The sequence below is a fragment of the Rhinopithecus roxellana genome, chromosome 12, assembly GCF_007565055.1.
Source record: "Rhinopithecus roxellana isolate Shanxi Qingling chromosome 12, ASM756505v1, whole genome shotgun sequence".
Taxonomy (NCBI): Eukaryota; Metazoa; Chordata; class Mammalia; order Primates; family Cercopithecidae; genus Rhinopithecus; species Rhinopithecus roxellana.
Window position 1 is genome coordinate 81,050,410 of NC_044560.1, and position 13,074 is coordinate 81,063,483.

A 13,074-nucleotide genomic window follows, 5' to 3' on the forward strand; every position below is an offset into this window, starting at 1 on the left:
TAGTCACAGATCCCTGTGCCCTCCCCATTAGGAATGTTGCATGTGTTTAGAAATTGGGTCAATGAGTTTGAAGCTCCAGTGTTTCCCTGAGGCAGTATGCAAAAAATTGCCGGGGCATCATACAATGCCCACCACACTCAAGAGGCTCCTGAGGTACTCATACAACCACAGCAGCAATTTGTGGGACTTGAGTTACCAAGGAGAGTGCAAGAAATCTTGCTGAGTCATGGGGTTGCTCATAGGTGGTGCCAACATGATACTGAAACATGGGCTTTATGGGGGCTTTCTTCCAGTCTGGCCTTACGACTGTTGTAAAGGGAAGAGCCTTGGAGCTTGTAAGCAGGGTGAGAGCTAGGGAGGCATTTCCAGCAAACACTCTAGCAGTGTCCACAGGACAGTGAGAATAGCTATGTGGGTGACACTTAAGAAAATATAAAGGAACACCTGTTGCAGTCATTGAGCAGCATATGAAGATCAAGATCACGACAGGCAGTGGCAAGAGTTTATTTTTTTACATTTGCCCATTACTCCAGATAAGACTGTCATGTAGAATGTATGTGATCACAAAGGTGGAGCCTGATGGCTGATTAGAAGTCTCTGCCAATTGCTCTTCTCATAGGAATGACAAATTGAGTAACTATCTAAATAAAAAACACCTTTTTTATAACTAAAAATAGCTAAATAATTATAGTATCTGGTTTAAACTTTCTATCACTGAAAAAGGCAGTGAACAGGGTAGGGAATACAGTCTTGAGTTGTTGATGCCAGCCCTCCCTATGTCCTACCAGTGGCCACGTGACAAGAAGAGAATCTGCATGCCTGGGAGAGGGAGAGCACAGCAGTTGTGAGACTTTGCATTGAACTCAGTGCTGCGTTGTCATAGCAGAAAGCAAAACTGGGCTGAACTCAGCCAGTGCCCATCCACGGATGGAACATTTCTAGTCCTAACATGAAGGGAATCACCCTTTCCAGTGGCTGAAACCTGAGTTGTGGGAAGCCTCACTGCTGTGGGATAAAGTACTCTGGGGTCCTTAATAAACTTGAAAGACTGTCTAGGCCACAAGGACTGTGACTCCTAGGCAAATCTGAGAGCGGAGCTGGGCTTGGAGCCAGTGTATTTGGGGGGCATGTGACCTAGAGAGACAGCAGCTGGGGCAGCTCAGGGAGTGCCATACCACCCCTCCTTCAATCCTAGACAGTGTAGCTCACAACTCTGACAGAGACCTCTTTCTTCTGCTTGAGAAGAGTAAAGAGGACTTTGTCTTGCAACTTGGATACTAGCTCAGCCATAGTAGGAGAGGGCACTGGTCAGAGTCATGAGGCTCCCATTTTGTGTCCTAGCTTTTGGATAATACCTCTAGACAAACCCTGGGCCAGAAGGGAACCTGCTGCCTTGAAGTGAAGGACTCAGTAAGGGCAGGATTCTTTACTTTCTGACTAAAGAGCTCTTGGACCCTGAATAATCAGCAGTGGTAAGCAGGTAAGACATGTCACGGGTCTTTAGTGAGACTCAGAGATCTGCTGGCTTCATGTGTGACCCAGCACATTCCCGGCTCTGGTGGCTATGAGGAGAGACAACTTCTGCTTGAGAAAAGCCGAGGGAAGAGTACAGAGGACTTTGTCTTGAACTTAGACACCAGAGCAGCCACAGTGGAGAAAAGCACCAAGTGGCCTGTTAGGGGTCCCTGAATCAGGCCTTGGCTCTTGGATGGCATGTCTGGGCTTACCCTGGGCCAGAGAAGAGCCCACTGACCTGAAGAGTGAGTTCCAGGCCAGGCAGCATTCACCACAAGCTGACTGAGAGCCCTCGGGCCTTAATGAACATCAGTGGTGACCTGGCAGTACACCCCATGGGATTGTGACGCTGGTGAACATGGGGACAGACTACTCTGCCTGGGTAATGGGGAGGGAAGAGTGGAAAGGTGTTTGATGGTTTTAATGCCAGCTCAGTCACAGTAAAATAGAGTACCTGGTGATTTCTAAGGTTTATGACCCCAGGCCTAGCCCCCAGACAGCACCTCTGAACCCATCCAGAGGCAGGGGGAACCTGCTACACTTAAGCAAAGGACAGAAGGCTCTCTGGCTTCACTACCTGCTAACTGTAGAGCCTTGGGGCTTTGAGCAAAGTAGCTGGCAGCCAGGGAGTTATTACAGTAGGGGCCCTGGGCAGTCATAGTGCTATGTGGGCTTCAGATCAGACCCAGTGCTGCCCCAGTTGTAGCAGCCACAGGGGAGCTCCAGGAAGCTTAGCACAGAGAGAGAAACTCTTTTTGTTTGGGGGAAAGTAAGAGAAGAAAAAAGTCTCTGGCTGCTAATGCAGAGAATTCTTCCAGATCGAATCCAAGATCACTAATGTGCTACCTCTACATATCTGCAAGAACTAATGACATTCTTCATAGACATAGAAATAGAAAAGACAATCCTAAAATTTTTATGGAACCACAAAAGACACAGAATATTCAAAGCTATTCTCAGGAAAAAACGAACAAACAAAACAGAAGGAGTCACATTGTCTGACTTCAAATGATACTCTACAACTATAGTAACCAGAACAGCATGGCACTGGCATGAAAACAGACACATAGACCAATGAGACAGAAGACAGAACTCAGAAACAAATCCACATATCCACAGTGAACTCATTTTCAACAAAGATGCCAATAATATACAATGGGGAAAGGATGGTCTCTTCAATAAATGATGCTGGGAAAACTGGATATCCATATGCAGAAGAATGAAACTAGTTTTTATCTTTACCTTATACAAAGCTCAAATCAAAATGCATTGAATATTTAAATTTAAGACCTCAAACTATGAAACTAAAATAAAAGATTAGGAATATTCTTGAAGACATTGGACTGGAAAAAGATTTTTTAATACTCCATAAGCACATGCAACCAAAACAAAAATGGGCAAATGAAGTCACATCAAGTTAAACAACTTATGCACAGCAAAGGAAACAACAAAGTGAAGAGACAACCCACATTCTGGGAAAAGATATTTGCAAACTATCTGTCAAGAGATTAATTACCAGAATATATGAGAAGTGCAAACAACTCTGTAAGAAAAAAACTAATAATCTGATTTTAAAATGGGCAAAAGATCTGAATAGACATTTCTCAAAAGAAGACGCATTAGCTGCTGATGACAAATGCTTCTGGTTCCTGCTGCAAGGGAGTTCTAGACAGGAAAATTACCTGAGCTCAGAAGGTCAAGCCTGTGGTGAGCTGTGATTGTGCCACTCTCCAACCTGGTGATAGAGTGAGACTCCATTTCAAAACTTTAAAAAAATACATACAAATGACAAACAGATATATGAAAAGATACTCAGCATTATTAATCATCAGAGAAATTCAAATCAACACTACAGTGAGAGATCCATCTCACCTCACTTAGAATTACTTTTATCCAAAAGACACGCAATAACAAATGCTGGCAAGGATATGGGAGAAAGGGAAACCTCGCACACTGTTAGTGGGAATGTAAATTAGTACAACCCCTATGGAGAACAATTTGGGGGTCCTCAAACTAAAAACAGAGCTACAATATAATCCAGCAATCCCGCTACTGGGTATATACCCAAAGTAAAGGAAATCAGTATATCAAAGAGACACCTGCACTCTCATGTATGTTGCAGCACTATTTACAATAACCAAGATTTAGAAGCATCCTGAGTGCCCATCAACAGATGAGTGGATAAAGAAAAGGTACATGTACACAATGGAATACTATTCAGCCTTAAAAAATAATGAGATTCTGTTATTCGCAACAATAACATGGATGGAAATGGAGTATAATGAAATGGAGTGTTAACTCATTATGTTAAGTGAAATAGCCCAGGCACAGAAAGACAAACTTCCCATGTTCTCACTTTTTATGGGAGTTAAATGTTGAAACAATTTTACTTGTGGAGATAGACAGTAGAAGAATTGTTACCAGGGACTGGTAAAGGTAATATGGGGGATGGGGAGTAAGAGGTAATTGTTAATGGGTACAAAAATGTATTTAGAATAAGATGTAGTATTTGATAGCACAACAGGGTGACTATAGTAATTATTTAATTGTACATTTAACAATAATAAAAAGATTATAATTTGATTATTTGTATTTAGAATAAGATGTATTTGATAGCACAACAGGGTGACTATAGTAATTATTTAATTGTACATTTAACAATAATAAAAAGATCATAATTTGATTATTTGTAACACAAAGGAGAAATGTGTGATGGATACTTCATTTACCTTGGTAGGATTAGTACACATCGATGGCCTGTATCAAAATATCCAATATACCCTATGAATATATAAAGCTATAATGTATGCACAATTTTTTAAAAAGACTATCATTCAGAATTACTACACTGTATGTATACAACTGAAGTGAGGATGTTGTGACTAAGAAAAGACTAGTGACTGTTGGTTGCTGTTGAAATGGCTGTTGGTGAAAATGACCACTTTACTGATAGTATAAACAGGTGATGATGGTGATGTTGCTAGTAGCCATTTTAGCAAAAGATGTGGCAGAAAATGAATTTGAAACAATTAGAAGTACTTTGAAAATTGCAGACACTAAACTGACTTTGATCACTACCGTCATCAGTCTGCAGACTGATTTCTCAAAGGAAACAAAATTTGTAATTATGAACACCTAGCTCTGCTATAATTGTGGCTAAATTATTCTCAAAACTTGCAACTAAACTGGCTGGGCTCTAGTTCTAGTTACAAGGTCAAGGAATATGCAAGTTCCCACAGATGTGAGCTCCAGGAGCAGTGGTGGTAAAGGCTGGCTGTAAGAAAACCAATTCTACACAATTCTGTTTGTAAATGCGGAAGCACCAGAAGCAATGCTCTGAAAAGGCTGCTTTTGTTCATGATCTTTGGAAATTGGAAAGCATTACAACAAAGTGTTTAATACACATTTACCTTGTCTCCCTGCTGTTGATTATGCATAATAATCTTGTTTTGACTGTAAATTGGACCATTTAATAATGAGTGTCTATCAGGTTTTTCTTAAAACTCTTCAACATCTTCATGTCTTGTTGAAATATATTTTCCTTCAAAATACTAGTTAAACTGAGCAGCTGCTCTTAAGAAAATTTGCTGTACCTGTAAAGGGTATGCTATTCAGTCACTTAAAAAAAAACAAAAAAAACTAAGAAGTTCCATATCCTGCAGGCATAATGTTTATCTTCAGTAACTAAACCTCTATTAATAGGCATAATAATTTAATAAAATATTATATTTCTAAACAGTCAAAATGTGTTCATGGAAAAATATGAGATAATATAAAAGACATAAATACAAAAGTCCTGTTTAGCTGATTATTAAAACATTGTCTGATTTACATTTCTATAGCCCTGTGGTCATATGAACAAGTAATTGATGTTGGAAGTAGTTTCAGATGGGTTTTCAGTTAAACAAATGAGAAAACTACATCTCTGCACATATTTTAACTGCTCTTCCAGAGAACATCAAACATTTGTTGACTTAGCCAGTGGATAAGATATTAAAACTTTAAAACCAAGAAACTAAATATGTTGTTCAGGTATTGATTATTTTTATACAATTAAGTCTTTACAGGGATTACTGTGAAAGTAGTTCTATATTATTGTATATTCATTTGTTTAAACATTTAACAAGAAGCCAGGTACACTGGCTGACACCTATAATTCCAGCAATTTTGGAGGCCAAGGTAAGAGGATCACTTGAGCACAGAAGTTTGAGACCAGCTTGGGCAACAAAGACCTTGTCTCTAATTGAATTTTTATTTCAAATTAGCCCAGCTCAGTGGCACAAGCCTGTGGTCTCAGTGACTTGAAAGGCTTAGGTAAATGGATTGATTGAGCCCCGGAGTTTGAGGCTGGTGTTGGCTAGGATCATGCCACTGCACTTTAGCCTGAGTGACAGACTGAGACCATGTTTCTTTAAAAAAAAAAAAAAAAAAGGTGAGGGCAGCTGTATGATCATCTGAACAAAAGGCTGCTCTCAGCCTTTCTCCCTCTCAGTGCCTTCAACTCATCCCCAACATTCTGTTCTGGCCATGGGTGACAGAAGCTGAGCACCTTGGGGTTTTATTTCCAGCTCTGGAGAAACACTGAGTTTGTAAGTCCCGTGCCCTGCCAGAAGTCATATCATAAAGTGAGTTTAGTCTAGCCAAGATGTCTTTCTTTAATCTTTCTGCCTTCCAATGTTTAAAGAGTATTCCTGTCACTAGACACTAGTGACAGTTTCTCATCTTCGTAATTTCAAGGTGAGTAGAAACTGGCGTTATGCCCTTTGACATAGTCTCATGCACTGAGGCAGAGGGAGGGGATTCCCTTTCCCATCAAATGTAGCTTATATATGTATTTGGGATGAATCCTTGTTGTTTTAGAGTTTTTCCTCCTCAGAAATAACAGGTTGGCTCTCTCCGGATCCATTTGTTGCCATGGTGATGTGCCCATGGCTTTTGTTGGTGCTTTTCGACTTCAGTAAGCCTCTTTCTGTTATCCTTGTGAAAATGTCTGCAAGTTCTTCAGAGCTAATAAATGGCATTCATCATTCCTGTCATCTGATCACTATTATGGGGCCTTGTGAGTGAGCATGGAGTCTGAGCTGTGCGCCTGCACTAAGGGAACTCTCAAGAATGAGCCCCGAGTCAGCAGCACAGATGCATAAGAGGTGGTCACCTTTCTCCTCATCCCAGACTCAGGGTGCTGGATGCAGAAGGGAGTGCAAGCAACTGTGCCTTGTTTGGACATTACCATAGGAATCCAACTGGGTAGCCTTTATTTGTTTCAAAACGGAATTTAGAGATATCTTAGTAGCTCAGAATATATTTTTAAATGAATAGAAATAAATTTTATTAAATGACTTAACAGAAAAAACTACTACATGTTTAGTACATGAACTAAACTTATGTAGTATTGTTTGAAGGGTATCTACAAAATTCTCACCCTAATGTTTTCTTGCAAAAGAAGTGAAAATATAAAGTGCAGAGACATTCTGTAACAAGGAACCACTGAGAAACACAAAATATTTAAAAGTCATGTAAAATTTATATGCATTTTTGAGGATTATAAAATAATCAGTTGACATCAGACTTTTCATTTAGCAACATTTATAGAATTATTTTCTAGTGGAAGTTTTCACGCAGCTTTTGAAAAAAATATTAAAACTGAAAACTTCCTTGTATTTTGTAAACTACTGGGGTTCCAATTCAGTGTGCTTTTTTTATATTTATAAGGATCACCTACAGCATGTAATATCATGGGTCTTTGAGTGAAAATGAAATAAAGGCATTCTCACATTCTGTACATTCATAGGTTTTACCTCAGAAATGAGTTGTTTTCTTGTCTTCAGGTGGAACTGGAACAAGTAAAGGCATTACCACATGTTTGTATTTATAAGACTTTTCTTCACTGAACCCTGTTATGTTTTCAAAGAGAAATGACAAAAACTGAAGATTTTACCGTGTTTCTTAAAAGTTTGTGTTTTTCTCCATTTTAAATCCTAAAATGTCTTTAAAAGCAAGTAGGAAAATTAAGTTTATTATCACATTTTTTACATTTATGATTTTTCCCCAGTATCAGTTTTTCTAAGTTTTCAAAGAGAACTGAGAAAATTGCAGGCTTTCCCATGTTTATTACATCTATAGGGTTTCTCTTCAGTGTGTGCTTTTTCATGTGTTCTAATAGAACTAGAACATATAATTGCTTTACCACGTTTCTTACATCAGAATGTTTTCAAAGATATCCCAGTGGACTAATATTGTCCTATGTTGGTTTTGTTGTGTTCCTCCTCCCACAGAAATGAGCTTGAAAGACAGTTTTTGCAGCTAATTGAATATAACATCAAAGTTTCTGGAAGTGTTTATGCCAAGTACTATTTTGATCTTCGATCCTTTGCAAAGGACAATAGCTTGCATTTGCCAGTTTATCTTCTCAACAAAGAAAGAGCGCAGAACCTGGAAGTAAGGCAATGAAGTCACTAAGGGGGGTTTTCTGTCAACCACCAGAGCCAACATCTGTAACTAGATTAGATTAAGTAGTGATGAGAAAAATGAAAAGCTACAAAATTAACTTACATGCTGAAGAGCTTATTAACCTTTTGGTATCTTATTTCCTGTATTATTTATGGTTTATACAAGAATCCACATTAGTTAAAAATTATAGATCTCTTCTGTGACCATAATTCAGAATATTTTTTAACCAAATTTAATTCATGCTTAGTGGTATTCTTTTTGAATTGCTGCCCTTTCAAATAAGCATATATGAATAATTTCTTGTAATTCCATTTTAAATGATATCTGCATATATAACGCACTTACCACTTTTGCCTGTTTTTTATTACTTAGTTTGCAAATTTATATCATTTTCTATTGTATATATTACAGTGCAGCCAGTCTCATAAGTTTGTTAGGCAAAGCATTAGTGCTTAAGTCAAGAGACCTACACTTAGTCTGTATAAGGTATGAGCATCTCAGGTACTGGATGCAAGGAGTACATGGGTTTTACTGGAAATGGTAACTTTTGGGGGGCAAAGCAATATTCATGGTTTGTGACTTCTGATTTCAGTTGTGAGCAAAGTTACAACTGAAATGGATGCATATTTAAAATTAGTACTTTCTGTGGTACCTTGGAAGTACTTTTGAATAATATACCTTCTACCATAATTAATGTGTCAAGTTCTGCCTTTTGATGCTTTACTCGTTCGACCTCTTTGTATAATAACTACTGCAGACTGGGTAGAATCTGAATACATTAATAAACAATAAATTTTCCTTTGCTCCAGCAATCTAATCATAGCCCTTAAAGGAGATTACCTTAGTGAGGTAGCAGGGAGTAGCATCCCTGGAACCTGGCAGTGTGAACCTCAGCCAAAGTAGCTGTAACTGTGAATTATCTAAAGGAGTCTGCATGTGGGGCTTATCATCAATGGTGCTTGTTAAAAGGTTGGAGCCCTTTTAAAAATTGTACCTCTTTTCTGTTTCATTGACTTTCTTAGGCTGTTTCAAGGATGGAAGACACCAAAATCTTTTATAGTGCTACCATGAGAAGGTCCTTCAGCGCTGATAATTTCATTACTCTTCAGTGCTCTAAAGCCATTATCTCTTGAAAGAAGAAATGAGGGGCTATATCATCTGAACCCCTCATCAAAAAAGACCAGAAAATATTACCTCTCTTGCTCAACAACTAGAAAAGTTAGTATTTTCAAAAGAAGAAAGATGTCAAAGTTGAGAGACTTGTGGACAACTAGGATTGCACTCCACAGGAAAAAAATGGGATCTTTGCATTGCAAGAACTCTCGTACACTCTTCTGTCTTGCTAAACGTAAACAGGTATAAAAATCACTCCAAACTGAAGACTTCTTGCCCACACATAGATTTTTTTTAGTGTGTGGACTGATAGCTGTGAACTATGTAAGGGCTTTAAAACAATAGTTTACATTTTTAGATTTTAGACATAATTTTCTAAATTTTCTTTTCTATTTTTATTTCCCCCCAATATTGCTGCAGATGCATTTAAAATAAATGCAGTATTACTATTAAAACATGGGACTGTAACAACTCATGAAGCCACTGGAAGCAGACTGCTCATTTTCAGGTGTCAAAGTGTTCTGCCTGCCTACTCTTACCATCGGAGCTGCTTGTCACTGGCAATCATTTTAAACAAAAGCTGATGGAGGACATTTGCTGTTCCTATCTTTTGCAAGCATTACTTGCTAACATTTTAGCATGTTTGGGGTCATGAAAGAAAAACTATTAGTTATTGGTTTCCTACTTGTATTAGGGTCCATGGTGTGTTTCTTATAAACTATAATGATCCTTCTCATTTGCTGATAAATTTTCTTATTTGTTAAATAAATGTATTGAGAGATGTTTCATAATGCCAAACCACATGATGATCCAGTGGCAATATAAAAATAATTATACGTGATGTGAGCTAAAAGTTTCAGGGGAGATTCTAGCTTTAATATAGTGTGCTTAGGCCCTCCAGTGCACTGCAGCTTATGTATATATGCTATAAACCTTTATAAAATATCATTCAAAAGTTTAACTGTATTTATTTTTTCTTTTTTATAAAAGATGGGGTCTTACTATGTTGCCCAGGCTAGAGTGAAATGGCTATTCAGAGGCACAATCAGGACACCACAGCCTGGAAATTCTGGCCTCAAGCAATTCTCCCATGTCAGCCTACCAAGTAGCTAGGACTGTAGGTGTAGTACCACTGCCTCTGGTTTATTTTGCAAAAATTGAATATTAAGCTTTTAACTTTTTGTTTCAGTCAATATCTGCTGTCTCCAAGAAATACTGGAACAAACAAATTAAAAGCTAAATATTTAGGAGCTGGGCATGCTTGTAGTCCCAGCTACTCATTTAAATGGGAGAATCACTTGAGGCCTAGCATTGGAGGCAGCAGTGCTCTAGCATTGTGCCTGTAAATAGCCGTTGCACTCCAGCCTTGGCAACATAGTGAGACCCTATGCCTTTAAAGAATTGCAAAACTAAATACATGTATAAGCAATATAATAAACTTTTCAATGATGTTTTATAAATGTTTGTAGCATTGATACTTTTACAAGTATCAAAGCTTAAAATGACACTAAGACTTTTGGAATTTTTCTATTTTTATAAAGTGCCTTCTTCTCTTTTAGAGTAGTTCTTAGCAGGGCTCTTATCTATGTTGATCACCTAAAATTATTTTCCCTACATGTGATAAAGGAAGAATATGATCAGTGTTAATTTATATGTAACAGATTAGAAGGAATTGTACCCTAATAGTAGTAGGTGATTAAATATTTTATTATCCCACATGTTAGCCTGGCTACAGGTATTATATTTCATGTCCTCCTGTTTACAAAGAAGAACTTCCATAAACCTTAGAAATCTTACTTCCTCAAAAATTACTGTTTATGGAGGTTAGAGTTTGGAGATTTAAGTATTTATTGCAGTTTTATTTTCAAATGATAAATGCTATCTATAATTTATGCGGTTTTTATTTCTCATGTTTACATTAAAAGAAAACCTGATAAGCTGTTTTAATTAAAATGTGACTAATATGTTTATAACACTTGTATTTACATTATGTTACATATTTGCCTAACTTAAATGGTTTAAGTCAGTCTTGACATGTCCAAAGACACTTTGATAAGTAGCTTTCACTGTTCATAAGTTGGTTTGATTCATGCCTCTGTTTATGATATAATATTTGTTTTCTCTCTCTCAAGCTCTTTTCAATGTGAAGATAATTTGTTACACTTAAAATCACTGTCTGGCCACAGTACTTAGTGGCATAGTGCATTAGATGGCATCTTTGAATAAATGATTATTGTGCCTGTGAGCAAAAAGGATGATGTGCTTATTAGGATATAAAATTATGTAAATATACAAAGAGAAAGGATGTCCAGAAATAGTACAGAATTAGAACAAGAGGTGTTTGAGGTTTTCAGTTACACAGAAAAAAAAAAATTGGAAGTACAAAAAATAGAATTAGCGTTGCGGTACAGAGGGTGACAGACCACATAATTTGACTTTAGCACACTATTTTCAAGCTTGCATTTTAGTTAAAAATATATCAAATCAGTTAGGTTGTTTTTTGGAACTAAGAGTCTAGCCACTCAGCTTCAGTGATTCTCACTAAATCTTTAATTCTTTAGTACCTAAGGTAAAATCTTTAAATAACTCATCACCTTATCTTGATAAAGTGCTGGCTAAAATCAATGATCTCATTTAACTTAAAAGAAAATATTTATCATAAATTACTGTTTATAAGAAGTTTTGCAGCATATAATATGACAATAAGCAGAAATCCTGTCATATATGAGTGGTCAAAGTTTCAAAAAACAGTTTGGGAGAGAAGCACTGAGCATGAATTTGTGACTTCAGGAGTAAGTCAGTAGAATAAAAATCACTAACATTGCTCTCCCATTTGGCTTTAATTCTAGAAGACAACACAGTCATTTTGATAACTGGGAAATTGGGTCAACTTAGGATAAGAATATAAATGTCACTGAAAGCAGATAGGTTTTCTGACAAATGTTATGGGGCATGGAAACCAAGCTGCTAGTCCAGTGGCAACTATGGCAGTTTTCTTAGAGTTTGATATCTAGGAAATATTTCAACTGTTGTAATATAGCCACCAGTGAAATTTTAACTCCAGTATATTGTGGACTGAACTTTTACATCATTGCAAGGAAAAGACAAAGTTTTGAAATATACATTTGAACCAAGTGAAATTGCCATTCTTGTAGGTCAAAAATGGTTGTCAATGGCAATTTCGTGTGGTTCATGCTAAGGTGACTGCTTAGAACTCAGTGTTTCTGGATAAATCTTATCCTGGCCCTTTCCTTCACATTTCCTCTTTTTGTAACCTATATGCCCACATGTTGCTAAAATCCAACAACACTAAATTCCAATTTCATCACAACTCAAGGTTCATTTTTGGCCTAGTTTTTTTACATTTCTAAATACACTATTTCTTGATTTTAAAAAAAATGCCAAAGCCAATTTTAACCAAAAATCAAATCATTCTTAGTTCTGTATTCAGCTCATTCAGTGTTTCTGGAAACTAGTTTAGCTGCAGTATGCAAGTTAGCTTGAAGTTTTCATCACCAAGGGCTTCTCCCTACACACATTTAAGATGATCGTGGCCTGACTCTTCCTTCACACAGCATTGTTGAGTATGAAACTACTTGGAAAATCACTTCACAGATGGCAGAGAAATCTCCCAGGTAAGTGCTAGTTTCTAGAGAGGATCTGTAGAGTACATCCAGAATCTATCAAGTTAAGGATTAATCTAAAATCTACTCAACAGTCACTTCCAGACCTGATTGGGCCTGACATTCTGCCAGCAGGCAAAGCAAAAGATGTAGGAGCCCTTCAGTGGAGTCTGCACCCCTACAACACAAGTTTCTAAAGCAATTTCCACTCAGTTATTTTAAATGTGTTTGGCAAGTGACAGAATAGGTACTTAATGTGAAATAAATTTTAAGAATATCCGCTTGTGGTTTAGGATCTCCGGGGTGCAGGAAGAAAAGCTAACTGGGAAAGTGAAATATGATAAAAATTATGAGAATCTTGAATCCAGTGAAA

At 37.3% G+C, this 13,074-nt stretch overlaps 1 protein-coding gene across 1 annotated transcript in view; it reads left to right on the top strand.

Moving 5' to 3' along the window:
• LOC104672797 (cyclin-Y-like protein 2) overlaps nt 1-9,098 on the top strand; it is an 81,023-nt gene extending 71,925 nt beyond the window's left edge. Inside the window, exons 11-12 of the mRNA XM_010376650.2 lie at nt 7,791-7,953; nt 8,988-9,098. Coding sequence (XP_010374952.1) covers nt 7,791-7,953; nt 8,988-9,098 — 274 coding nt within the window. The remainder of the gene's footprint in view (nt 1-7,790; nt 7,954-8,987) is intronic.
• Nucleotides 9,099-13,074: the final 3,976 nt, after the last annotated feature.